Consider the following 25,910-nt stretch of genomic DNA (forward strand, 5'->3'; position numbering starts at 1 on the left):
ACTTATGCTCCAGCTTGAGCTCTTTCTCTTGACTCAGTTCCTGCCATTCAGTGAAATGAACTCCGTGTGCTTTCTGCAAACATGAGATCTATTCTGATGTGAGCCTGAAGATCTGATCAGAAAGGAATAGAGAATGTAAGCAGACAGTACCTAAATAAAGGTATGGTAATACCACAGACTTGACACAGATAGAAAATGGGGAGGGAAGAAGATTCACACCAGTTGTTACATGGCAAACATAGAGAGGTAGTCTCCTTAAGTTCTGAATTGTCAAGTTATGAAAACATTTCTCTTGAGGGAATTTCAGGTCAACTACTTCTCTGACCTGACCTCTAAAGAAACTGCTCTTCATCAGCTACCCAGCCTGTGGAGACCTACCTCACCTTAGTCACCTGCACTACTTGAAGCTAAACCCTATGAATACACTCACAAATATTATGTACTGGTTTGCTGTTATTCACTGCATTGCTATAACATCGCAGCATAATGTGAACAAAATCACATTTAGCTGGGCCAGAAAAGACTATCTATTGTGCTGGTTCTGCATTCTTAGACATCTGTCACTTCAAATCTCCATCCTCATCTCGTGAAATGAGCTGCTTTGAATATTTCTTTGGGAGGCAGAAATTATAAGAAAACCATGACCACTTTCTCACGAGCAGAAGATTGCTCAGGGCCAAGGGAGCATAATTAATTTGGAGGAGATGAGTTTAGCACCCGCAGTAAGCCCCTAATCCTGTGTCCTAACAGATTCCAGCTGGCATGAGAACTGCACCCTATTCGCCCCGATCTCCTGTGTTTCAGCTGAAGACAGCTCTCTGAAAACACACCCAGGGCTTCAAGCACACATTTTGACCCAATACTCCCTCCCAGCGGGCTGTGTTTTACCCACACCTGAAAGAGTTCAATCCTCTATTAATTAAAAAATCACTTGTGCTTCTCTCATTATGGGTAACACCATATGAATAAAATGCATCACATTTGCTTGTATCTCCAGGCATGTTTCATAGTCGTTCTATGTTTATTGCTAATGTATATATACATACATGTTATCACTGTTATCATTCTGTCATGTCTCCAGGCATGTTTCTAGTCATTCCTTTCATAGCTCTCACTCACATTTCTCTTTTGCTTTTATAAATGTCCCTAAGGAATTGCTGACTGCCGCGGGGAAGCCAAGGAGCCCCTTCCAGAAACCTTACCCCGTACAAAGCTGTGTACTCGCCCTGACCGTACTCCCCTTCCCCGAAACTAACAAGCAGCATAAAGAATTTCCTCCTTGAGTCACGCCGCGGCTCTGTTTGCAGCGCGGTGGAGCGCCGAGGGGCGGTGCGGAGCCGCCCCGCCCCGGCCCGGCCTTTATAGAGCCCGCGCCGCGCTGCGCCCCGGCAGCCGCTGCAGCTCCGCGACCTCGGCACTGCCGCACCGCCGCCGGTAAGTGCCGTGCCTTTGACACCCAGTCGGCAGCTAAAGGCACCAGCGCCGCGTCTAAATCGATCGGGGTGAAGCGATTGCTCTTAAAATTACACTGAAATTAAAAAAAGAAAAAAAAGCTACTGCGATGCAGTATCGCAGCTGTGGGGAAGGTCAGTTCTAGTTGCCACAATATGTCAGAATTTTTAAAGGAATCAGCAGTACTGCTGTTTGTGGTGTGGAGGCTGGGCCAGAGAAAGTATCTATAGTAGCAAAGAGTAAATTACTTTCATTGCTGCCAAATATGCTAAAAATAATTGTCATAATAATGTTTAAGGGAAGTATATCTGCTGAAATTTCATCTGAATCTGAAAAGCATGCACAGCCAAGTACCTGAGGCATGATTTGCTTTCTTACATTATGACACCTGCTTACCAGCAAAGGTTGCATCTGCATTAGCGTTTTCATTTGTGTAGTGTCTATTTTCCAAATGAATCTAGTGATCTTCTTTATATCCTATGTTTTGGTCTGCACCACTGTGTGTGTGAACTTAATGTGTGTTAGGAGTGTTCAATAATGAGCTATCAAGTACTTGCACTCTATTTCTTCCAAATAAAGTAAAACTAGAAGGTGCAATCCACGTATCAGCAGGCATTCAGCCTGCAGGACCAAACTGGAATTAGTCCAGTGTAGAAATCTGAAGCAGGTACAGTGTGGAGCAGGTCTCTAGCACCAGCTCAGTTCTGTACATCCTCTTCTACTGCATTGCTTTTTCTGCTAATGTAAATATAGCTGAGAGTCCCATGGAATCTTTTAAAAATCAAGTTTTACAGTTTTCTAAAAGTGAGAATGCTTTAAAAAATACTCCGATGACTTGCATTGCAATTTAAAAAGAGAAAAAGACATATGGGACTTTATTGTACCCCTGTTGTTATTACAAGATAATTATTTGCCATTGGAAAGATTGCTGTACATGCTTGGCTACAAGATCCAGCTGCATATAAGAAATCAAGACAGAATATGTTGTAAACCTCTAATACTGAAAATAAGTGAGGTAACATCACCAGCAGACTCTTAAGAGCTGGCATTGGTCAGAGGCATTTGGTGAGGTGGCCAGGTTTACCTAAGTGCTGAGCATCAATATGCAGCTGATAACTACAGAGGTACTGAAAAACGGAGCTTTCTCTTTCGTACCCTGAAGCCACATGCTCAGCGCTTTTGTTGAAGGTAACGATGGTCAGGTAAATCGGTACAAACAGTTGGGTAGCAGCTAAATATATCTGCCAATTTTGAACTTTTAGTCCATTCTGCAAAAATGGAGTATGGATTTTTTCCAATTTCTCTTTCCCTGCTTCAATTACACTCTTAAAAAAAGATCTGGTTGTATTGCTGCCTGTACAAAAAAAGCTTCAAAGTATAACCTCTAATTTAATATATGGAAATAATAAGCAGATATCCTGCTGCAAGTAAGAGCTTAATTCTTCATCAGTTGTGTTGTAATTTATTCTGAAACCAGCTGAAGACAACAGAAGCAAGAAAGCTGATACTGCAGGCTACAGCATGACACGAAATTCCTCTTTTATTTTCAGAATCAAATAATACAGATAGAAGAAGAACAAAGGGAGAAGTTAACTAACAACATGAAGTTACTCATCTTCCTCACAGTAACCTTGGGTGCACTTGTCACAGGACTAGAGTCTGTAAGTTTTAAGTATATCAAAAGCCTAATCTTATTTCATGGAGAAAGGCATAGCCAGCCTGCAAAGCAGAGGGAAAACCTTGAAGGACATAACAAGAATCCATTGTTGAATAAACTTTCTGGCTTTCATTCTATGGCACAAATGTGAAGTACCAAGGTCACCAAAATGATAGGGGCAATTGATGGATGTTGCATCTTTGCTGCACTGCTTGGTGGAGAGGGTGAAGTTTCCTTCCCTGTTTTAGGGACAGTGACGATTAAGAACTGCTTATGTTCTTACAGCATAAATAATTGCAATGTTGACCTGATGCAGTGGCACAGCTCAGTGGGGCTTTTCTGATCCTGGGGTTTTTTGGTGGTTTTTGTTTGCACGACATGGGATTAGTTTTCCTTCCTCATTCTGCTTTGCTTAATTAGAGCTCCACTTCTCATTCATATCCAGATTCCACAGAGCAGATTCAGCAGGTAGCTACATGCAAAAAATTAAACTGTTGAAGGTATGCAGTAGGGAAAAGATGATCAAACCACATAAAAGGAACTGCCTCCTTAAAAATCCTTTTTTTTTTTTTTTTTCCTGTAGATTTATAGCTGGAAATACTACAAGCTATATAAACGCAGATCAGAACACAAGGGTAAGCATCTGCCTGTTCTATTTGAACCTAAAAGGAACCTCTTATCCTGTACTTATACAAGAAGAAAGACCCTTAATGATACTGAAACACCCTAAAACTTAATTTTCAATTACATTTCACCTCTGCATTCAAATGTTTTGCCTATAATTAGTGATGTCTTTTACTTACAGAATGCCTTTGTTTGAATGGAGGAACATGCATTACCTATTACCTCTTTAGTGGAATTGGTCGTTGCATATGTCCAGATGGATACACTGGGATTCACTGTGAACTAGGTAGAGTATCTGTCTTCCTTAATGCTAACTAAATTGATTGGAAAGGTCTAAAAGATAGTCAAAGAATTAATATGAAATGCCAAATGAAAACATTACCCAGAAACATGACTGGATAGCCTTTAACAGTTTATGCTAACAGACTAAATGAGGAGAAGCAAGTAAATGTTGGTGCAAAATCAGGATCTCTAATTTTTGTCCCTGCCTCCTCACTAAGGTTGCTTACCTCAACCTTACTTTTAGTTTGGGGTGGAAAAAATGAACTAGTTTGTGGGTGGTCAGAAGCAGAACAACTTATTAGGTTGTGAATTTCACTTAAACTGTTAAAGAATTAATATGCATGCATTGAAGTGTAAGATACTCGATGCTCAGAATCCATACAGAGCAAATTTAATAACAGTATCTAGTCAGTCTGGATTTTGCACCTGTTTTTGAGTGTAATGCAAGAACTTTTTTCCACACTAGAAGGATTTGTCCACGTCTGTCCCAGAACAATTATAAACAAGAGCATGCTGCTAATAAAATATTTATTTTCTCAGACACTGACAGCACATGCTATACTGAAAATGGGAAGGACTACAGAGGGATGGCAACAGAAGATAAATGTCTGCCATGGAACTTGCCCTCACTAATCAGGAGGGGTTATTACCATGCTTACTCAGAGAATGCTTTGCAGCTTGGGCTGGGCAAACACAGCTACTGCAGGTAAGAAAAACATCACTCTTCTTGTGATAACTTCCATTATCACAGCCCCAGAGATGCTTCACTGAGAAACATGTTTTTAAAATATAACATTACAGAGCTGAATTATTGACTAAAAATATTTGGAATGTGAGTTTCTGAAAGATTATTTTCCCTGGCATATCTTGCAACAAAATATTTTGTTTTTTTCCAGACCACTTGGAATTTTAAAATACGATGACTTTTTAAAACTGTCTTTATGAAAAGAACTCTTTTTATCTTTTAGAAACCCAAATGGAAGGAGCAGACCTTGGTGTTACACCAAAAGGGGATCTGCCATTCAAGAAACACCTTGCAACATAGAGAAGTGTGGTAAGTAATATTAGTTTCAACACAATTGGGGTTTTGTTTGGTTTTTTAAGTTTTAATAGCACAAGTTTGGAGTTTATTTGTAAGAACACCTGAACAAAATTTTTCTTTTCACAGGGCCTACGTGTGGTCAAAGGAGCATCAGCAAGAACTTCAAGATTGTTGGTGGAAGGCAGGCAGAGGTTGAGTCTCAGCCTTGGATAGCTGGCATCTTCCAAACCATAAGGGGCATGGAGCACTTCCTGTGCGGTGGCAGCCTCATCGACCCGTGCTGGGTGCTCACAGCAGCACACTGTTTCCACACTCCGTAAGTTTCCAATTCCATGGGCTTCTTATTTGACACTTTCTTCAACTGATTTTTTGGTGTGATGCTCCCTGAGCAACCCTTTGGAATGCACCACAGTAAGAATGTTCCTTTGACTGAACGAAACAAGAGCAGCAAAAGAAACATTAAGCCTCTGGGAGCCCACATCTAGCAGAATAAACAAGCAAGATGTGGACAGTTGGGTGGGATGCAATTTAAACAATTCAGTGTATACTGGTGCCAGGATTTCATTTTTACCTCAGCCCTTCCCCAAACCTAGTAATTGTACTGATGATGATGAGCTGTGTAATACATCTATGGCTGTTTGTTGTTGACTTTTCCATGGAAAGCTGATCCTTTTGGCATCCTGCAGGGGATTCTTAAGGCCAACGCCTTTCATTAGTAGCAACCTGTTAGGCATGTGTCAAAATGTCTGAATATTTATCTTAATCCCTTCAAATGGAAAATTAGGATGCTTTTCTTCAGAATATTGGATCAACTTTCAAAGCGGACTGAAATTTACTTTTTCTTATCAGCACTAAAATAAATATGAAACAGAACTGAGACTGGATATCAGCTGTTGACCTTACTCTCAGAAATCAGTAGTCTTCATCAATCTCCCTACTCTCACTCAGGTCAAGAAGACCAATAAACAAATCTGTCTACAAAGTCTTCCTTGGCAAGTCCATACTGAATGTTACTGATGATAAAGAACAAGTATTCATGGTTGATGAGATCATCTCTCACCCTGACTTCACAGATGACACAGGTGGCAATGAGAATGATATTGGTAAGTGTTGTCTTGATAAAAGCCTTTAAAACACTGGGGATAGGTGAAGGCTGCATAATTGTGGCATACATCTAAAAAACCAGAACCAGAGATGGGAAGAAGGGGAACAGGAACAGCCTGAAAACTAGGCCTGTTCTGACAGTTTTTGCACTTGTATAAGTTTTGGTTGTGGTACATATCAGATGCATTACCTGGCAGACAGTCTCTGGACCTGTGGAAGACATGGCTTTTCCATAAGCACTGGTGGCAGCATTGCATTTCTGCCATTTTATTATGTGTCGAAAGATCAGACTGTATGTATAGTAAAAGATGAAAAAATGCATGCACAGTAGGTTTCATCATATAGCATGGGAATGCCATATCAGCCACCTCATTAGCTGAAGGTTATCCTGAATTAATTCAGACTTTTATGAAAGTCTGGGTTTCACAAGCCTAGTCCTTAAGCAACCATGTCAGAGATGGGTTTTTGCAACTTGAACAGAACAGACTTGTCACTCTTGCACTTGACATTTAGAATTCTACCACTGCTTCCAGATTCCTGCTGCTGCTAAAGTAAAGAAAATCCAAGAATATCTTTGTAAGCCATTCAGGATAGTGGGGTATCACCCTCTGCAGCCAGTCAGAAAGTTGATCTTTTAAAACATCCAAAGATACTCTTGCAGATTATCATTGCCTGAGCTATCAGCCCCTATCCTTTGAGGAAGCAAGTTCAAGTTGGAACATTTGTCAATTTTAGTGTTGGGAAATGAATGTTTGTTGTTATTAAGTAATGACTCAATCCAAAAGCAATGAGGGGAGCCTTGTGTAACCAGAACTAAATATAATTGTAACCATTCCAATTAACTGTACCAAGTACTGCTATTGTCAGAACTAGAGGGGAAAAATTTGCTTTACAAATCTAACTGTATCTTTTCTGACTTGGTTCATAGCTTTGATAAGGATAAAGACAACTTCTGGACAGTGTGCAGTAGAATCCAAGTATGTCAGAACAGTCTGCTTGCCAGAGAGGAACCTTTACTTAAAAGAGAATACTCACTGTGAAATAGCTGGCTATGGAAAACAAGATTTTTGTAAGTAAATTACTTCTCTTCCCGAAGTTGGTCTTACACAATGGTGGGAATGTGATGATTTTTACACCATGATCTGTGAAGTATTAAAAAAGGATTCCTTTCTATTGTATGCATTCCATATGCATCTCTTGAAGATGACCTTTGCTATCAGCTTCTCTAGTTGTCTATGGCATTTCCTATTTGATGCTTCTCTCTCTCATCAACCATACAGAGTAATGCAAGATGTAAACCACAGTTTTTACCGTTCCTGATGTGATGAGAAGCAGAAAAAAATTAAAGCTGTGTGGAAGAATTAGCAAAGGATTGCATTTGTCCAGAATTTCCATCAAAAATTATTAAACTCTTTCCCTTTAAAAACTAAACTTTATATTTTGAATTTGGATCATTTGTTTTTCTCTTTGAAACTTATTTATGAACAGTAAAAGTAAACTAATACTGCATAAGGTGGAAGTAAGAACCTCAATGAAAAATTGGAATAGTTATGCTAATTTAAGTGCAGAAATTGTTTTATGGGGGTTTCTTACTTCTTTTTGTTTCTTGGAGGGTGAAAATAATACTTTTTTTTTTTTTTTTTTTACAGATGACATCTTCTATGCTCAAAGACTGATGTCAGCCACTGTGAACTTAATATCACAGAGAAAATGCAAATATGAATACTATGACAATATTAGAGTTACTGACAACATGGTCTGTGCTGGGGATCCCGCATGGCAGATTGATGCCTGCAAGGTAAAATTGGTTTGGTTTATTTTCTAAATAATTTCAAATGCATGTACACTACTATACAGATCAGTTGGCAGCATCTTGTAATTCTACTAGTCAGAAGAGTCTCTAATGTAATTAGAAATTACTACGTTAAGTGGAGTTGACCTGTTGTGTGGCCAAATAGCTGGAATAAAGTTGGAACCCAGAGTTAGGTTTTACCCCCTCCAGGCCTTTCTTTGAAGGTGCAGGAAGTGCAGTATCTTAGCTACTGTTTTTTCTCAAGGCCTTATTTTCAATCTATTCAAGCAATAGCTGATAGATATCCATCAGAGCTATATTAGCAACTGTTCTAATCTCAGCTTGCACATTAACTGTAGCTTTGCAAGGGTAGAATACAGGGGACGCTGAGCTCCTCCAGGTTCCTCAAAACTAGATTTATTTCCCTGCACCTTACTGGGCAGAGTGACCATAGGAGCCACTGAAAAGAACAAGCATCCTCAAGTGTAAAACTACCTTATGGACAGGGAGACAATTCTGTGATGAAGAATAGGGCATGTTAGCCTTGACCTTGTATCACTAGTCTAGTATCAGTGCTTATAAACTTAGGATGGGGATGGAGGATTGTTTTCCAAGGCAACTATTCTCTTGGTATCCTGATAAGGGGGAACTAGAGGCCTCCTCAGCTTTAGAGACTGTTCAAGTCACAGCAGATGCCAAACCTTCTGTTCCATTGAAGCAATGTTCTCAAAGATCAAAGCTTTAGCTCATAGGTCTTTACTAGCTTGCTTAATTCTAGGCTCCACCTGCAGAAAATGACCTAAGATGTTCTCTTTCTGTTGTCAGGGAGATTCCGGTGGCCCCATGGTCTGTGAGCACAATGGCAGGATGATGGTTTATGGGATTGTCAGCTGGGGAGATGGCTGTGCAAAGGAAAACAAGCCTGGTGTTTACACCAGAGTTACTCAATACCTTAACTGGATTGACTCCAGCATGAATGGGCTAGCTGCCAAGAGTCGTTTTCTTCCTGAACCAAAGTGACCTATTTTTGACAGCTGGACTGAAATGAACAAAATTTTGCCTATACTGACACCAGGACAATGAAGACCTGAATGTCATAAGAGGCTTTCATTTTGAATGCTTGTCTGGTCAGTCACTCGCATCAGTGTTCCTGAGGCATGAGGCAGAGAGAGGGTTGATATATTATCTTACCTGGAAACCACTCAGTGGGAAGCTAAAATATTTAACATTTAAATGAGTATTCCCATGCATGATACTATGCATAGCAACTTAGCTGTCTACTTCATTTATGAACCAGCATTTGGTCTGGAAATATTGATACAGTTTCAACTTGCTTAACTCAAATATTCATTTTATAACTGACCTGAGTCTAAAATCTCCCCTCATTGTACTGAATAGTACTAAGTCTCAAGTCCTACAAACATAGTTTGTTAAGACCAGTACTGAGAGAGTGATCAGACTTGGCATCAAAACGTTGGGAAAAAAAAAAAAAGTAGTAGCTGAGTCAGCATAACAAACTCTTAATGTATTTCACTTAAGAACTGTGCTGCCAGAAGGCAAATTAGAAGCTTGCTGGACTTCCAGGTCACATGTGAAGGTGTCTGTGTCCCCTGGAAAGTCTGATTATGCAACCTCTCTACATGTACCTGGAGAAGATTTAACGACTTGGCATTTGTTGAATGCTGCAGGCATCAAAAGTCAGAAATTTTATTTCCATTCATTTAACTGATATTATATGGAAGTGATTTTTTTTATCTCCAAGACTTATTCTGGGTTTATTTTTAAACTTATTGTTTCTTAGATTTGAATTATTTGTCTGAGGGCTGGAACCTCAAGTTTTATTTAAATTATTTTTACTGTGTTTAACTTATTGTTTGTATTATGGATGTTAAATATCATTAAAAAAAACTTCTTCTTATGTGTTTGTTTCTCCTCTCTGGAAAATAGAAGAGTGACTCAAAAGATAATTGTCATTATTAAGTTCTAATGTGACTGTAATTTTCCTTAGTAAAACATAAATATTTGAACTTTCTGATTAGTGAAGGATTTGATATGCATAAGCTAAATTCTCTTTTTCCAAAAAGCATATGGGTGTTTGTGAAAAGTCTGCTACAGCTGTAGCTTCATGTGGTCTGGGTACATCAACCTTGCACACTGGTGAAGGAATGATATGAAGAAGAACCTTGATGAAGTCTGGTCCTTGAGACTCAAGACTGAACTAGGGAACATCTCCACTCTTTGCAGTGCTGTTATTGTTGTCATGTGTCCTTAGACTTCAGTCCCCTTTCTATAAAAGGGGTGGGACAGCACTTCCCTTTTCCCACAGATCTGCCTGGCTCTGAGCTGTCAGGAGTGAGAGTTGACAATTGTGTGACTGTACTGTGACTAATGTCCTGACAGCCCAGTGGTGGACAGGGACACTAAGCACTACTGAAACACGAAATGATTACTGACACTGCTGGATTGCAAACTGTTAGGCAATACAACTTGTGGTTGAGATCTGCAAATTTATAAGTGGAGTTTACCACTGTGTGTGGTAGAGTTATCTGGGGCAAATTTGTGGACTCCTTATTCAAGTTTGTGCAGGGAGTTGGTTACAATTGCATTGTTTCTGGAGTTAGAGATCTCACGTGAGAGATGGGAGACTGGAGACAGTGAGAAGAAAAGCACCTCTTCACTGCTTCTTTTGACTACAACTACCAGGATGGCTTGACCAGTGCTGGCAGAGAATGCTCCATGCCCAAAATAAGTAATGGCAATACAGTTTTAGACATAAAATATACTAGGTTTTAAGCATGTCTTTTGGTATGCTACAAATTTCTTACTCAGTATTCCACTTTAATACTTATCAAAATACTTAAATCAGTGAATCTTCAGCAGGTGGAGAATATAAATACCTTAATGGCCATTGCATATCATTTTAATTGCAATGAACAGCATATTTATAATCAATTTCTCTATGCTTTTTCTATGCAGAGATATAATTTAAATTTCAACTTATTTCCATCATTATGAATATAAGCAAGAATGAAAAAGGAGTGAAAAATAAAACTTGCATTTAGGACTCCTTCAGTCTGAAGTCTAGGGAACTCTAGGCAAAATATGAATAAAGATAGGATCTTGAAAGCAGAGAGCCTTTAGATGCTGTTTGGGTGTGCATCTTTTTTGTTCTTTATATTGGATAAGTTAATCCAACAAAAATTAAATTTTTAGACAAACATACGCTATACATACACCTCTGCTCTGGCTGCTATACCATTTTATATAGTCTCTTTCAATGTTCTTTGCATAATTTTGGCCCCACAGCTACATCAGAGCCTAGAAAAACAGAGGGCAAAGATGAGAGCATAGTTTTGCAAAACTTCCTCTTCCTGCAATAGAATCCACAGGAAATATTCTCTTTCCATGTTACAGAGAGTGAGCAGGGGTTGATCCAGGTTTAGGTGCTGGTGAAGATGGAAACAGCCCAGCGAACTATGCATAGAGGCTGGCAAACACACCTGCAGAATGACAAAAGCATGACCAGAGAGAACGGTTTTGGAAGATTAAATTAGATATCTGCTGGGTTCAAACATACATGACAAAAATTGATATTATAAAGCTACCCTTAGTTGATATGGTTCATTGGTTCATTGCCTTCAGGTATTTGCTGGCACTAGAGAGGAACAGAATAGGAGTCCAACAAGTATTTAGAAACAGCTCTGAGGTGGGCATCAGCCCAAGTGAAGAGATCATACTCTCGGAAGCCTTAGAAGCATGACTAACATGATCTCAAGTTCCTACTTATCTTCAATCCTTCAACAGAAGAAACACATCAAATAAAGAGGAAAAAGCAGTATCCAATGTGTCCAGAGCACACAGGAAGCTTGTTTAACCTGTCAGCTCTTAGAAGGAAGTGATGCATCCTGAATGAACAGACCACTTGACCTTATATAGCTGAAGCTTTCTTCATGGAAGTGAAACTAAAATGTGACTCAAAGCACTTAAAAATAAAATCTGTTTTTAAAAAAAGAAAGGGATGAGGAAACGTAACATATCATCACCTATTTGTTACACCACTTCCATGTGGAATTGTATGCATGAGAGTATTTTGCTTGTGCATATTGAAACCTGAACTAAAAACCCAACATGACTATTTGGTCACTAAGCCTTTGGCTAACTTTTGACACCTAACCACAGCTCCTGTTTTATGCCTAATGAGTACAGAATTTATCCATAAAAAGAAAATCAAGTCTTTCTGCATCCATCAGTCTTGTAATTTCAGGTTTCAGATATCTCCATCTTAAACTGAAGTAAAAAAAAGTGACATATTTGAAACTACATATTCATTGAAGAAAAAATCTGGGTTCCAATTCAGTTTGGCATAGCCCTTCTAAATCCATCACATCTCATGCAATATACAAGTGGACAATCTGATCAGAATTTGGGTTGTCCTGTTTAACCTTTTGGCAAGTGAATGAAATGAACTATGAGAAGTGGAAACACATGCATTTGAAGGAACAAGGACTATGTACTTAATGAACAGCAAAATGAGATGCAGACCCAGAAGTCAAGCATGAAAACACATGCAGACCCACATGAGCAGTATGCTCAGTTCCTGTGTGCAGTTCCATAGCTACAGCCAACAAGTTGACTCATTCAGATTTAGGCAGCATCTGCCTGGTAGGATACACTAATGATCTTTGAAGCTGGAAAGGGCTGTGAGAATACCAGCATCCAAACAGAATCCAGAGTGAATGCAGCAATCCAGAGTCATTGAAAATGAACAAGATAATGAAGACAAACAGGAATAACCAAATGCACAGAAGTAGATGAGTGATGACTGGTACTAAAAGAGATCCAGACAGCATTGCAGACCACAGGCTGGATTTAAGTCAACAGTGTTGAGTAAAAAACTGTAAACATACTGACATGTACTTAAGGGCACAGGTTGTAAACCTCAGAACAAGGCAAACACTCAGCTGTGTTTTGAGTGTCATTCTTCTTGATGAGAAGACAACTGTAATCTATGGTCCGGAACATGACAAGGAGAAAAGACTGAAAACATTCCAGAAAAGCAAAATCTACAAGGGACATTTTCTTCAAAAGAGAAAAGGCTGAAGCAGAGAAGGGAATAAACTGTTCTCTGCATCTTCTGGAGATGGGGTGAAAAGCAATAATCTTGTTTGCAGGAAGGGAAACTGAACTGAAATATTATGAAATTACTCTACTGGTAAGAGTAGTGAAGCATGAAATAAATGGAATTGAGTGGTGTTGGGCCTCATCCTCTGGAATTTTTCAAGAAAAAATTAAACAGAAATAAAATAGTTGTTTTGGATTCTTGCAGTGCAACTGAAAGGTATTTTGAGAAATCATCTAACCTCAGGTTCCCTGCTTTATTATGAAATCAATGAACATGCTCAGTGACTGAGATGACTACATGAAAATACAGACATTGCAGGGAAATTTAGAAATAATATTACACAATTTACCCATCTTTTTAAAAGTGGCTTTAAGAAATGGGTCCTATGAAAGAAAATAATCTGGATTTCTGAATTAACAATTAAAGGCAAACCTCTTAATGCTAAACTAATAACTATAAAGAGTTTTGAGCAAACCTTTCAGTGACTCTTAAAAAAATAATATTCTAGAAAGGACTAGAATCAAATTGTTTCCATGTCCCACTGGACAAAATAATGTCAATGAATAACATGTGCAACTGGCAAGAGAGTAAAATTATTATCCCCCACTGGATAGTGGAAATGTTATTTTTTCTACTGAGTAACTGAAAAGTGGTTTGTATGTAATGCTATGACTTGGCATCATACACATGAATTACCTCAGCATGCTTTGAGCTAGAGGCCCCTGGGTGTGTGATAAAATCTCCCAAAGCTCAGTATTATTGTAAGAGGCAATCACAGAAAGAGATGAAAATTACAGGCAACCACAAGTCTTTGCTAGTCACAGACTTATGCATTTTGGGATTTGGTGCCTGTTTGGTGACAGTATAATTCCAGAAAACCAGATGGACACATTTACACATCCACAGGCAGTTTCACATTTATTAGAAATGAACCAAAGTATCTCTGCTAGTCATAGTTGGGATGTTCCAAGTGCAGTAAATTCATAACATCAACAGTAGTAGTTAAGAATTACTTACCACAAATTCTTCCCTAAATTTTCTTGCCTTGTGGCACAAAACTTTAGCCTAAGTTAAAACAATGCATGCCCAAGTGACATAAACCAGAACATCATTACAGCTGTTGAAATTGCAGCTGTTCCATGAAGATCACAGCATGTACTTGGCATTACTACAGCATGTTAGCACCCATGATAAAAAAATCTTCACTAATGTTCCAACTCCTTCATCTTCACATGCACCTGCAAAGTCTGACACATTGCAAATTTGTGTGGTTGGATAATATTTTTATTTTTAAATATGCTTACGTGCTATGTTAACAGCAGCCCCAGCCACATGAAGGACTGCCTTAAACTGTTGCCTGTGACCACCTCAGTCAAATTTTGCTCTAGAACTTGCTAGACTGTACCTGAGCCAACATTGCAGAACAGCAAGGGGGTTTAAATAGCTGCCATTCAAAACTGAATTGATTTATCTCAGAAATTATTTTCCTTAGACACCTTGCATTTGGGATCAGTGTATTTTATTAAAGACATCACATTTTATGTATCCTCTTAAAGAACAAGCAATTCCTAATTTAATTTCAAATTAGACATACACAGATAAATTAGAAATATTTTTCCAAAACAAGCCAGTTCCATCTAAAATAACTGCAATTAGGTTTATCTTACATATTAAATCTTTTGTCCTCTAAGAACACTCTGTCTTACATTAACTGTATCCTCTATTTACAATGGGCTTGTTTTAATACACACAGCATCAAGAGATTTGGTGTTTATTACCTGGAGAGACAAATCAGAATTTTTTTACATTCTGTAGCTGAAACCAGGCTACAGAAATGTTTTCTGATGGTCAACTTGACTCAGCCTTAAAACTAAATTAAAGGGATTTTAAAACATTCACAGGGAAAATTATACCAGCCACAAACTTTACTCTTAAAAATTTGGAACAGGTCTTATTTTTACAGTCCTATTCTAGACATAAAATACACATATGTCCTCGTCAAGCATGAAAGCAATCGTATATATGGCCAGGAAAAATATTGACTGTTCAGAGGCAACAGAGCTGTCACACATATAAGATGATAAGTGGTGGAAGAAGATAAAGAAACAGTGGATTTCAGCCTCCCAAGTTTATGAGTGCTTTGAACTGCAAAGCTTAAAAACAAAGTTTGTCACCTGACTGTGATCTATGCCAGCAGTCTTTTATACCAACAAACCTGCAATAATAATAAAAATATGCATTATTAATATATTGAAAATGCCAGGAGACAGCAATGTTTAAAGAACTCTCTGGAACCAGATACAGAATCTCAATGATAATACTCCAGACTCCAGAGCCAGGCTATATATACACCTGTGCTGGCACTTACACTGACAGACTTTGTGTCAGTATAAATAATGAGACAAGTATACAGGTACAATGAAATATTATAGTTTTCACTACATTAGTTTAAATAACTTAATTGTCTTTGCCTGATGGGACAATTTCCCAGCTACAAAGACTGTGGAAACAAGGTTCAAATTTCACAAGTACCAGAGATTTTCTGCTATGCTTTTTCCTACTAAACATTCATGTCAAGGGCTGAAGTTTTTATATATATGTAATGTATTTTACTGACTTAATCCCAAAGAATTCCACAAGTCTCCAGCATCTGAGCTCCTGCATTCAACCTGAACGAGAAAATAGGTGTATCTACTGGTATATACTAGTTTCTATAGGGACAATCAAGATTAGATGCTATCTAATTATTGGATTTTCTTTGTCTGGTATCTGTTAAACTTGCCTGGACACTACCATTAACATTACAGTCTCCAGGCTCTTCCAATGGCAAAGAGCATTTCTGTAGGAGCTTTCCCTCATAGAAGGTTACCAGTAACCCAACCATGTTATTGGTATCACTGCACAGGAGCCAATGGCTAATTTTTATTAATAACAAACCCACTGGCAAACAGAGCTTTTAGCGTTGTATTTTTAGTAACAGAATCTTGGTATGGAAAAAAAGATACATCAAGACAGGGTTTGTACATTAAGCTTTACAGAAAATAAATCAAAAGGTCTTTAGCTCAAAGATACAGGTAATCAATTTGGAGACTTATGAGCTATTAGAAAAATAATGTTTTAAAGGAGGAAGGTAAATATAGCACTGACAGGCATACCTATAATACTGAATGACCTACAAAAGTGATTGAATTCTTATCTCCAGATTTAGTACTGTGTTTGGTCCAGCCTCAGCTCTCATTTTACATGAAATAATCTCACGCCTACAAAGCTCCCAGCAGACAAGGCAGTTTCCCTGATTTAAACCCAACTCTATTAAAGGTTTTATGAAAATCTGCAGAAAAATTAAGTATGTCTTTTATTGATTGGTCTAGATAGACTCCAACTTGTTAGGTGCCTAAGGTGGGCAGTGAGGCGCGAGCATCTCCATCCCTGTCCCGGCAGCCAAGGTACAGACCTGCCGCTAGATGGGGGAGCAGCCTCGGAAAAAGAGACGCTGTCGCTCGCAGCCAATGCACAGGCAATCCCTTGAGCACGTAAATCACAGTGAAGTGGTTTTATTTATAGCACAACCTTTGCCCCCCTTCCACCTCAGTACTTATAAAAAGGTAAGTATAGGACAAACAGTAGTTAGTCAGCCATTTAAGTATATAACTCATCACTTCTATCTATGATCATTCCAGACAAGTCTGTGATTCCTCACTGACATTTATAATCCTGCATTTTCCTGATCTATCTAGACTTCAGGTAATGCTAGCACCTTTACAGCAGCAGAATGGCCAGAACGCTGTCCTTATGAGAACCCCTTGCCACAACAAAGACAGTTACTTCGTGAACAAAACATAAATAAACAAATAAAACAAACAAAAACCTAAACACAAAACAAACAAACAAACAAAAACGCAACAAAAAAACCAAACCAAACAAAATAAAAGCAATTATTTCATGTCACGTTCACAGGAAGGCGTGGAAGGCATGGAAACAGCGGGAAAAGTGTTTAAGAACCTGCAAAAGCGTACTTCACCACATAACCATTTTCCTCCATCAAAGCATGAGCTCGACTGAAATAGCACAGCCAAAGATAAACTGGCACACAAAACACAAGCAAACGCGGCAACACTAAATCTTACCTAAGAAGAGTAGCAGTTATAATTGTGTTGAGAGGGAGCGCTGACAGTGATCCTCCCTGAGCCGCTCTAAAGCTCTGGATCATTAAAACGTGCCCGCCAACTGCTGCCGCTTGAGAGCATCTCCCGCTGCCTCCACGCTGCCGGCTCCGCTGGGGGCGCCCGCGCCTCGCGGCGGCGGAGCCGGGACCGCGGGATGGACACGGCGGGATGGGCACAGTGGGATGGGCACGGTGGGGTGGGCACGGCGGGATGGGCACGGCGGGGCCGGGATGGCGGGATGGGCACGGCGGGATGGGCACGGCGGGATGGGCACGGCGGGGCCGGGATGGCGGGATGGGCACGGTGGGATGGGCACGGCGGGATGGGCACGGCGGGGCCGGGATGGCAGAGGCAGGAAGCCCCCGGCCAGCGGGGCGTGCGAAGACAGAGCCAGGCGGCCCAGACTGCGGCAGCCGTGTGTGTTGCCATACAAACGCCGTGGACAGGGGATGGTGCCTTCCCCAAGGGACATCCCGGGCACCCGCAGTGGTCCGAGGCTGTAACTCCCGCTTATGAAAGTAGTAATTCCCATATCGTTATAAGAATACTAATTTCAGGCCGTGTGGCCATGTCTCAGTAGGAACCAATTTGCTGCTCTGGCCTGAGAGATGCTGACTCTTCTCCAGACCGTTTCTACACACAAGTGACTCCAGTCACTTGCTACACACAAACAGAGACAAATATTTTGCTGTATTTTGCCAAATTAGAACAACACAGTGCAATTTGCTTTGAATTCGCTTAATCTCTTGGATTTTGGACGTTTTAACTTCAAGTTTTAACTTCAAGACAACACCCACAAAGTTTCTATTCAGTCCTTAACTGCCTTCTTAAGGCCATGAAAACATACTCAGATAGTAGGCAAAAGTTTGTTTACAATTTACTTTTCATGGTCTTCATATCTGACACATTCAGGCAGGGAAGCAAAGTATGGTCAAGTGATTTCTGAAAACATGCTGCCATCAGAAGCTGCATCAACATTTTCGGAACCCAACTGATCTTACACTGACTAATTATTGTGATCTATTCAGGCATCAATGCACAGCTAAAATGACAAATCTTATCCATTTGTTCAAGAAGTTGTCCCGTTCTGAAAGTAAAAATGGCATTACAATATCAAAATAGGTGTAACACAACGATTAACAGAGCATCCAGCCAGAGAGCACTTGAATGTGTTTAATAAATAAGTCTGCATGCCCCTTTGCTACAGTTGTCTGATTTGTGTTACCACTTGTTACCAAATTTTAGGAAGCCCATGACCCAAATACTATCATTCTGAACCTTGGAAACAAGAAACCGGTAAAGCATCCGTGACTGGATAATTGTAAGATTAAGAAACTTTTTCAGGCTCTAAATTATCGAATTAACATATTTTTAAGAAATATAAGGTATATGGTCAATATAAAAAATCCTAATTCACCATTCCATTAAAGATTACTTTAAAGATTATTTTCTTCTTTACACATGAAAAGAATTCAGTATTGCTTAAAGAAGCAAATTAACAAAAGTGAATACTTATTTCGTCTCATTCTGCAGATGGCAAACAAACATGACATCAGTCAGAATGCTGAGATATTCTGCATTTCTCACAAATTACTCACCCTCATTAGAAACAGGTTTTGTAACATTTAAATAGCTTTGTTACTTACTCTGTTAGACTATTACAAGAGCACAGCACATAAAAAATTACCCAGTTTTTAGGTTACTATTGATCTTCTTTATGCATCACTTAAGTTCTAAAACTACGCTAAATCCTCCATTCCTTTTAGAGTTATTTCTGCTACAGGTATATGATGTACTACATTTTGACAGCAAATGAGACCAAGCTGTGGCAACCAGTATTGATTCAGAAGTTAAAGGAAGAGGTAAATAATTGTCAAAATCTTCAGTGATTTAAAAAATTATTTCTAGAATTGATATATTTTGCAAAAATTGGTGATTTAAATGCCAAGCATAAGCTTATTTTTTTAAGGATAAATTCTACCTGAGAATGTGACGATAATTCAGCATAGAAGTCTTTCTAGAGCATTCAGTTATGAAATAAATTAATGCTAACCGTAAAGTAATAAATTTCCTCAACAAGATTCATGTGACCTATTAACATATGCTACCTAATTCAAGATTGCATTACACAGGAAAGATCTCTCTCATGCAAAAATGGGAATTAAGCATCCATCATTCCCAGGCCCTGCTGAAGAAGGGAGTCTAATGAAGCAGCTCCTACTGTTACTGCCTGGGCTGCACTCTGTGTGGCAGCCTTCCAGCATCTGCAGGAAGGTTCTTAAAGCCACAGCAATGGCAGATACTTAACGTGTGTCTCTGGGATGAACACGGTCCAGAGAACTGGTATCTTCTAGCATATGTATGAACACAGAATTGTGCACCTTAGTGCAAACACTCTTATTGGCTTGCATAAGTCAATTCTTCTACCAGTGTCTTTCATCATGGACAGCTCCTGATTTTTTAATTCTCTGACACCAAGGCTTATTGGGCCTTTCAAAGCATGAACATAGCTGATAACTTCTTTAGATCTTTTGGAACACAGTGCAGATACATCACTCTTCGGCTACGAAACATCCAGTTCTCAAATCTCAACATCAGATGTTCAGTCTAAGAGTAGTTACAGACACTTCAGGAGCTTGGGGAGCATTTCCTGCACTCTTTGGAGTCTAGTCCTGGTCTCTTCACCATAAAACCTACTCTAACTTTTGTGTGTTCCCTTTCTGCTTCTGTGCTTGTCCATCTCTAAAAATAGGTTTTAACAGTTGCAATATTTCTCTATTCACTGGGTAAGTATGTCCACCTTACATAAAAAGGCATATTGTATTAAATTAAAAGTCCTCCGGGCTTCACCCGGCTGCCCAGCCAGTCCAGGGGAAAACCCTCGGATGACCGGTCCGCGGGGAGGATGTGGCAGGAACCCGGATAGCTCCACCGTAAGGACGAGAGGGCTCTGGAGTAGCTGCATTCCTAGAGGCTTTATTGTAGGAGAGGCGCAGGAACAGGAGGAGGAGACGAGGGACACAAGCTCTCTGGAAGGGAACCAGTCCCGGGAGCCCCGAGGGAAGGCGGGGCTGGGTATTAAGGGCAAAGGAGTAGGAGTGGTTAGGGTACAAAACAGCCAATGGGTAACAGGTAAAGGGGAGGAAACAGAGTGGGGTGACATACAGAGAACTAATCGGGGTACAGAGGAGGAGTGGTATTCTAACAGGAGCCAATGGGGATAACAGAATAACTGAACTTTCTGGAACTGGGGTGTATGCTAAACATTGATGGACAGCTGAGCTGGGATGGAGGGCAGCAGTTGACTGGCAACCTTTTCTAGACTGTTGCTGCCTCCCAAGGGAGAGCAGGAACCCCTCCCACAGCATATCATGCAAATATATATAGAACAGATTTTCTTACTATAATCATAGAATCATAGAATATCTTGAGTTGAAAGGGACCTACAAGGATCATAAAAGTCCAACTCCTGGCCCTGCACAGAACAGCATCAACAATCACACCATGTGCCCGAAAATGTTGTCTAAGCACTTCTTGAACTTTGGCAGGTTTGGTGTTCTGACCACTGCCCTGGGGAGTTGTTCCAATCACCCTCTGGGTGAAGAACCTGTCCTTAATACCAAACCCAAACCTCTCCTGACACAATTTCATACCACTGACTTGGGTCTCATCACTGGCAGCCAGAGCGAAGAGATCAGCACCTGTCCTTCTGCTCCCCCTTGCAAGAAAGCTGCAAAATTGCACTAGAAGAAAAGGTGCTACGCAGCATGAATAGAGGATCTTAAAAAAATCTGGTTATTTACTGTCTTTTCTTTTTATTACAGCTCAGCCCTCCTCTCCCTCCACCCCCTCAATAACTTATTATAATTCTTTCTCAAATAGTCATAAAATTGTAACAATTACTTTATTTCTTCTGTTGAAAATGTACATTGATAAGACCCATCATTCTTGCTGGAAAAGAAACAACTAAATTCAGGGGGTTTTGTTTGTATAAATGAAGACTCAAAACATTAACAAATCTAATATTAATAAAAGTAAAGACAGCTTTAAAACCATTATTCAGTTTGTCCCAGGTCTTAAATCTGAATTTCCAGTTCTTTATTGTTTCTTTAAAATTATCTCTGTGGTCAATAAGGGATTTTATGAGCTCTGGTAATCGTACATAAAGATGTTACTGCAACCAGTTAGAAGACACATAAGTGAAGTAAACGGCAGGTAAGCAAACAGCCCTCAAGGAGTTAGGCAAGTGTCTATTGCTTATTTAGCAACCAGTTCAAATGTGTCCATATGCCAATGTTTGGTCTGGCACACAGTTCAAGAAGTAAAGAAATTAAATGGGAACACTGTCACCTCCCAGATCTGACGTACTGAAGTCCCTTGTAAAATAACTGGACAGACAATGTAAGAAAAAGGAGGGGGATTCAGAGGCAGCAATTAGGATAGAGCTACACTTTGCCATAAACCTTTCAAGAATGGCTGGAAATTTTGCTCTGCTGAGGAGTTATAAAACAATGGTATGCTCTAAACATCTTATTTTGCGAGATGGGATGGGCAAACCTGGAATTCTGACCAAAATTTACAGAGAAACTCTTTAATTTATGGCTATTGTAGATAATTTTTAAGTATAGGAAGGAATACATAACCTCTCTGGAGTGTACAGGACAAGGATGACTTTTCAAAAGTTTCATTAGGACTTCTAAATAGCTGAAGAATGTTGGGACTCTACTTCTAAAAGAGGTATAGACCAGCACAAACTGATAGAAACCAATCACTACTTCTGTACTGTATTTCAGTATCGATTAGTCAGACTGTCTGGGTTAGCTAAGGAAGAAAATTATTTTAGGAACAGAAATTTTAGGGACATCCTGAGCTTGTGCCATGAAGCTCACCAATACAGGATATGGCAGAATATTCACAATGCATGGGCCCAGTTCACTAAAGATCCACACTGAAGGAAAGGCTTTTCATTTTACAACAAAAAAAAAGGAAAATCAGTGCATTCACAGCTTAATAAAAGGAAAGGTGGTAATTCTTTGGTTGTATTTTACTTTTTGATGCAAATTATTCCCACTGTTCCAACAAAGTGTAGATGTGTGTCTAAACAAATTTCCTACTTATAGGACATTTTCTGATTAGGTCCATAAATATTACAACTATATCAGTTGAAAAAGTATTTGAATTTTGTCATGAAACATTTCACAGCTTTATTTTAGCTGTTTTAAAGGGGTTAAAGTCTGCTAAAGAGGAAAGCAGTGCTTCAGCAAATGAATCCAATTTTCTTCCCTAACTATACAAACTGTTGCATATATTTTCTCCTCTAGCAATCTCATTTTCATTGTTTCACACTACCACCCAGAAGAGCAATTTAGCTTTGAATAATTCCTCTCATCATAATGCAGATGTCAACACCAAATGATAGAGGCACATGCTACAGCATATGCAGCAGCTCTGGATTAAAATGCAGACTCTTGTATGCAGAGCCAGTGGAGCATGTGGTTTTTATTTTTCAGCTGTTTCCATCAGATAGAAAATTCCACAGACTAGAGAGTTTTGAATAATTTAGAATGCTACTTAGAATACTTTTTAGCTAGAAAAATATATAAAAAGAGGGGGGAAATTGCTTAATTTTAGTTTGCTGTATAGATTTGATTTCTAAATAATAGTGTCTTCCTAGGGAGGAGAGACTAAGTACATAAAACATGCCAGTTCAGGAGAACATATTGATTCACTATATTAATGAGACTCCAGAGCAATTTCATCTTTGAACAAGCCCAGCAGCAGGGCTATTTCTCTGCCTCTGTGACAGGAAAGGAATAAAAACTAAGCTGTCGACTTACTTGACTTCTCAGAACTGACAAGACTCAGGTAGGTGTAGAATAAATTAGCCAGCAATTGCTGTAACAGCAATGTTGGGGAACCAAACACCATGGCAGCTGTAAGTTGCAAAGAAATGGCTAAACATGTTTATTCAAATGCACTGGTGATTTTAAGTTAAGTGTTTAAAAAATGTGAGTTTTAAAAATTCTATTACTTACGGGTATCTCTTGAGGTAAAAAGCCTGAACCCAGCAAGAGAGTAGGTTAAGGTCAGATTTCTCATGCTTTTTTTTCCATCTCCTCTGCATGTGTCTTCTTCAGCTGGAGTCAAATTCAGAAATGGTATTTATGTTGCACATCATTTTTCAAACAACTATTTTACCAAATATAAAATACATCCTGAAGAATCTCACATGAAATAAAAAATAAAATCCTCTGCAAATCCTGTTTGTCCAGATTATGCCTCAATGAATAAAACAGCAGGACTTGAAATTGTTCTTCAGGGTCAAGCCCAAATATTCAGCCATTACCTCAAGATGCACTCATTCTAGAGGCAGAATCTGGCAACTTATTTTTACCCCAAAGTCCAGTTTGCTGTGAAATAGAAATATACTGCAGCAAAATCAAACTCCTGCAAAGACAATGCTCAGTCAAAAGATTCAGATATAACAAAATGCCCAAGTATGAATTTCTTATGTAGTTCATTTTTACAAATATTTGCAAGTCATAGTTTCAAGGCTAGGCTGCAGCTCTAGCAAGAAAGAGGCTGACAAGGAACTGAACTGTGGTAGCAATAGTGTTCTTTCTCTGAAGAGCCCCTCTGGGCCTTTCCTCACTTAGACCTGACAAGTCTCATTGCTCTGAGTGATGACTCACTCAACCAGACTTCAGCTTATGCATTTTCACACTTCTGCCTCTGTCTGCGTTCCATGTATTTGCAGAGCTGGGATTCTCCTCGGGATCACTGCTGTGCCTTGCCCATGGTGTTTCAGAAGGAGCAGACGTGGCAGCAGTGCACATTTTCCGGGCAGCTGCTTGCAGTTCTGTGCTTTCCCACAAACACATGAACCCATGACATGACCTTGAGCACACCAGATGCACAACCCTCACAATCCCTCATCAGCTGGAGACCCATGAGTCAGCCTCAATATCTATAAAAGATTCCTGCTCGGAGCATCGACCGAGTGAGCAAAGGGAATATAATTCAACAAATCTCTTCATGTGTAATTAGACAGTGCTTGCACTCAAGTGGAAACTCCCAGAAGCAAACAGCCAACTTTGCCCAGATTCGTGGGGACTGGTAACAAGTCACCAACTTGACTGCAACTTTCAGACACTGAGGGAGGAATGCCTGTGGCTCCAGCTTTGCTTCTGAGGCTGACTGAGATTGGAAGCCCTGCACATCATGAAAAGCTACATAACTCATCTCCTGTGTTTCCCAAAGCCATGACTGAATCAAAGGGCTACACCTTGTGTAGGTTCTCATCTGTATTCCCATTTTAACTAGACTCCCATTTCAAGGCATAGTGGAAGACTATTCAGTAAGAACTAATTATACTTATAAATCACATCCTTTGCTGACTGTAATTACACAACTTAAGCATTAACTTTCTGCACTGGACTTTCACGCTGTACGTTACTTCATTTTGTGACACATTCCTAGCACAAACAGAAAAACAAAAAAAGCTGAAAACCGAAATCTCAGGGAAGCCACATTAATTTATGCATCCATCTGGTAAGTCCTGCTATTGTTTCTCATGTAGTACTTTGCAGATGACAATTATTTTCTATGGTTCAAACCACTTCATTATTTCATTAGCACTTATACTGATTAATTAAAATGTCATGCCAAAAAGCATGAAAGCATAAATTCTGTTAAATAGGGAATTTATTATCATCATCACAGTCTAAAATTGATGCCTTGATTGAATTTTCTGCAAGAGCTTCACTACTAATCAAAGTGAACAATATTACAATGTCATGTATTCTGTACCTGGCTGGTTGCTTGTATGTTCAGAAGGAAATGAAGCTCAGTGGTGTATGAAAACAGAAAACTCACTAAAACAGGTAATTCCAACAATAAGGAAATGTGCAGGAGATGAGTCTTCATTTGGAATCTGTAAGGGCAGTCAATGCATTAAAAATTACATATTGGTTGTGAAGATAGATATTAACATAAAGACATTCTGACATTCATGGTTAGCCATAAGTAACATTTTTTAAATTAAAAAAAAAAAAAACACAACAGATAAAGCATATATAAACCAAAAGGAATGAGGTATTTAGATGTAATGAGTGGTTATTCTTTTGTAGAGACTACAAGACTTTATACCAATAATCAAAGCAAGCTGTGAGTGTGAAAGCTGTCTTCACTTTCCTTCAGCAGACATTGATCTCAGTGGACTTAGGATAATGACAGCTTTGGGAAACAGCTATGATGCAAACCTACATGATGACAGGAAGGCAAATGGTGATGCCAGAAGATGATGTGCAGCTGATGTGGTATTTTTTTTTCTATTCTCTGTATACAAAGAAGTGAAAGGGTGCTTCTGCATCCCTGACCCTGACAAAGGAAACCTTAGAGTCCTTCCTAACATAACTTTGTAAAAGTGTCACCAAACTGCTAAATACTTATTATCATACTGGGAAAGATCATGGCACAGCAATTAAATCAACTGTGTTTGTCACCTGGTGCTTGTGTGTCAAGTATAGAAAATAAAATTAGGTCCCCATTTTGAACCTGCAATGTTCTGTCTTCCTTCACCTCAGCATCTCTTTCATGGCCAGAGATAAGACTTGATTTAAAACAAACAGCCTAGTCAACAAGAATTCTGTACTGCAGAACAAGCTAAA

General features: G+C 39.3%; 1 protein-coding gene and 1 long non-coding RNA gene across 2 annotated transcripts in view; one reads left to right on the forward strand and one right to left on the reverse strand.

Moving 5' to 3' along the window:
• The first annotated feature begins 1,406 nt into the window (after positions 1–1,406).
• Positions 1,407–9,830, forward strand: PLAU (plasminogen activator, urokinase). Its single transcript, XM_053983456.1, has 11 exons — positions 1,407–1,434; positions 3,003–3,113; positions 3,693–3,744; positions 3,915–4,019; positions 4,556–4,721; positions 4,984–5,069; positions 5,184–5,373; positions 6,006–6,160; positions 7,090–7,230; positions 7,811–7,959; positions 8,779–9,830. The coding sequence occupies exons 2-11, from the start codon at positions 3,054–3,056 to the stop codon at positions 8,971–8,973; spliced, it is 1,299 nt and encodes a 432-aa protein (XP_053839431.1). The 5' UTR covers positions 1,407–1,434; positions 3,003–3,053; the 3' UTR covers positions 8,974–9,830.
• The window catches only part of LOC128810527 (uncharacterized), a 56,352-nt gene continuing 33,475 nt past the window's right edge, over positions 3,034–25,910 (reverse strand). Inside the window, exons 4-7 of the long non-coding RNA XR_008438057.1 lie at positions 25,051–25,174; positions 23,277–23,378; positions 7,197–7,303; positions 3,034–3,581 (exon numbers count right to left, since the gene is read on the reverse strand). This is a non-coding gene — a long non-coding RNA (uncharacterized LOC128810527). The remainder of the gene's footprint in view (positions 3,582–7,196; positions 7,304–23,276; positions 23,379–25,050; positions 25,175–25,910) is intronic.

This window comes from Vidua macroura, chromosome 8 (assembly GCF_024509145.1).
Source record: "Vidua macroura isolate BioBank_ID:100142 chromosome 8, ASM2450914v1, whole genome shotgun sequence".
Taxonomy (NCBI): Eukaryota; Metazoa; Chordata; class Aves; order Passeriformes; family Viduidae; genus Vidua; species Vidua macroura.

What these genes read in the sequence shown, in the direction of transcription:
- PLAU (XM_053983456.1), top strand. Translation starts at nt 3,054, where the DNA reads ATGAAGTTACTCATCTTCCTCACAGTAACCTTGGGTGCACTTGTCACA. An exon ending in TGGGATTCACTGTGAACTAG is followed by an intron (nt 4,020 to 4,555) that starts GTAGAGTATCTG and finishes TTATTTTCTCAG; the next exon opens with ACACTGACAGCACATGCTAT. An exon ending in TGGCAATGAGAATGATATTG is followed by an intron (nt 6,161 to 7,089) that starts GTAAGTGTTGTC and finishes CTTGGTTCATAG; the next exon opens with CTTTGATAAGGATAAAGACA.